A 2,770-nucleotide genomic window follows, 5' to 3' on the forward strand; every position below is an offset into this window, starting at 1 on the left:
TCAAGAAAAATGAAATGTTATTCGTTATGATAGATGCGTAGGTATATTTCCTATCAGTTGATGCAAAAACCTTTGCGATCTATTGAGAAATGCTCGAGTTATAAGCGTTCCAAATCTTGCATTTTTTCCTACTTGTTCAGTGCATAGATTTCCATTTCACCCCCTATATCTTCCGGTTAGACGTAGTCCTACGTCAAAAATATTGAACTCCCAAATGTATATATTCTGGAAAAAAATCAATTTGGTTCAGCCGAACACTCCTAAAGCACGTTATAATCCTTGAAAAATTATTAGAACATCTGAAAAAAAGTTATCCTCCCATTCCAATTGGAAGAAACTTCGATATCTCCACACCGGCAGCACTGGTTGAAATGATCATTAACTTTTGGAATCACGCCTCAGTGTTGGTGCATTCGAAGAAAAACCCCAGCAATCGAGAAATACTTGCAACTCCACCACGTAGATTGTTAGTTCTTGTATACGCTCCGAAGTGATTGCACTGCAAACTGCAATCTATCAAGGTGAGATCTGTTTTTTCTGCGTTTATACCTCTTACTAATCAGCTTGTTTTTTCGCTTTAAGATGATGAACATTTTTCGCATTCTTGGGGATTCCCTCCATGCGCTAGCGTTAATCCTGCTGATTGCTAAACTATGGCGTACCAAATCTTGCGCTGGACTATCAGGAAAAACCCAAATTCTCAGTGCGATCATCTATACTACACGTTATGCAGATCTACTGTCACCAAATCACTACCACAGCTACTACGTTTCCTCAATGAAGATTGCCTTCATCGCAGTTAGCTGCCTCACTGTTTACCTGATCTACGGCCCGTACAAAAAAACTTACGATCGGGAAAACGATGACTTCTACAACGAGTTTCTGATAGTCCCGTGTTTCGTACTGTCACTTTTCTCTGCCAACTACATGTCTCCGCTGGAAATTATGTGGACGTTCTCAATTTTTTTGGAAGCGGTCGCGATTTTACCTCAGCTTGATTTGCTGTGCCACGTTAAATTCGTCGATTCCTACACGGTGTGTTACCTGCTGTCGCTTGGACTTTACCGTGCGCTTTACATTCTCAATTGGGCCTACCGCTACTACTATGAAGGAGATTACGATTTGATTGCAGTCGGATCAGGCTTTCTGCAGACGGCTTTGTTCAGCCTTGTTTTCGTGCGTATCTATATGCTGAAACGACGCGAGGACAGTGTTATGATCAGTGTTGTTACCTGAGCCGAGTTGTAGCTTGCGATCAGGAAATTAAACGTAAAAACATTTTCGAGAAAAAATGCATCTGTAAAAAATATATCAGTTTGTGTACGTCTGTTAATATTAGCGAAGTGATAAATAGCAAAAGATACACAAAATTACATCTTTTGTTGTCATGTTTTATAGTATGAATGGAAAAAAATATACGATACTCTCACCCAGTGAAATGTTGTTGTTTAAATAAGTGTTCATAATAAGAATAAATTATGAACTCTAATCTCCCACTGTACAATTGCAGAGATAATCCCTCGAGACACTTCTTGGATTGAAGAAATCTAGAATGGCACATGAAAAACAAAAGTGAAGTGGTCTTCATTGACCAATCTGAGAAGGTCTGAACATTACTTTCCGACAAACAGAAGCTGGCCTCAAGATGATTATTGTCCGATATTGTTATTTGAGTAAAGTGACCAGATGGTCAGAGGTCTAATGCGGGACACAAAAAACAAAACGTTATGTGAACATAGGGCCCTATTATAGAAATCGAGGCGATAAGAATTTTGCTCGTTAGCTCTATCTTACTATTATAGAAATCGAGCAATTCGATAGCACCGAGCGAGTGATAGCTATCGATGCAAGTGTCAGAAATTTTCGAGTTGTTTGGTTCGCTTTTTGCATATCTTCAGAGAATTATTTTGTTTTGGTTTGCGTTCCTGATACTTTCCTTTGGGAAACATTTCAGAAACGCTTAAATATATGCAATTTTTGAAGGCAGTTCAAATAGAATCCCTGTTAAGGAAAAGTGGGAGGAATTCAGTGAGGAGATTGATGCACTGAGACCATCAATGCGTCTTGGTTCAGAATGGAAGAAAGTAAGTATTTCTTCTACGATACATATAACTTTTTTGTACCGCGGGACCCTGGACTTGCACTGGGACAATATCACGACAGGGTTAATGAAACACGCACGGTACAATAAATAAAAACAAACTTTATTCACGACATGACTAAACGATACATTTCACTATGGACGATAAACAATGACTCTGTCCACAACAATAACAATGTAAACAACAACAAGTGACAACCACATTAAAAACACATATATGCGCATCTCCAGCATCGCTCAGTGACAGTCATGCTGTCGCACGCGAGCCCTGCGGTCTGAGCTGCGTCGGATGAATAACGTATCCGAGCGCGGCAAAATAGGGTTGTCCACAACAAACTTCATAAGTAAATTTTATCATATTCTTTGAATTACTATCAACCGTATTTCCTACCTAAAAATTGCTTATTCCCGCTAGCGTACATTAGTACGTGTTACTTTTGTCAGTAATTTTCTTTTTTATTGCTATACTATACCAAACTTTCTATACCATATGCTAAAGCTGAAATGTCTTGCAAAACAATAATGATTTTTTTTTAAATTACAGGTTTGGATTGACATGAGGTGAAAGGTAAAGAAAACACTAGCACACAACAAGCGAGAATTTAGGACCACAGGTGGTGGCCCAATACAATAAAGCTATTGACGCCGCTACAACGAAAAATCGACGCT

The 2,770-nt window shown here is 38.9% G+C and overlaps 1 protein-coding gene across 1 annotated transcript; it reads left to right on the plus strand.

Moving 5' to 3' along the window:
• Positions 1-371: 371 nt before the first annotated feature.
• On the plus strand, positions 372-1,439 carry LOC129780432 (ER lumen protein-retaining receptor-like). The gene is made up of 2 exons (XM_055788703.1): positions 372-521; positions 583-1,439. The coding sequence occupies exon 2, from the start codon at positions 583-585 to the stop codon at positions 1,234-1,236; it is 654 nt and encodes a 217-aa protein (XP_055644678.1). The 5' UTR covers positions 372-521; the 3' UTR covers positions 1,237-1,439.
• The last annotated feature ends 1,331 nt before the right edge of the window (positions 1,440-2,770 follow it).

The sequence above is a fragment of the Toxorhynchites rutilus genome, chromosome 3, assembly GCF_029784135.1.
Source record: "Toxorhynchites rutilus septentrionalis strain SRP chromosome 3, ASM2978413v1, whole genome shotgun sequence".
Taxonomy (NCBI): domain Eukaryota; kingdom Metazoa; phylum Arthropoda; class Insecta; order Diptera; family Culicidae; genus Toxorhynchites; species Toxorhynchites rutilus.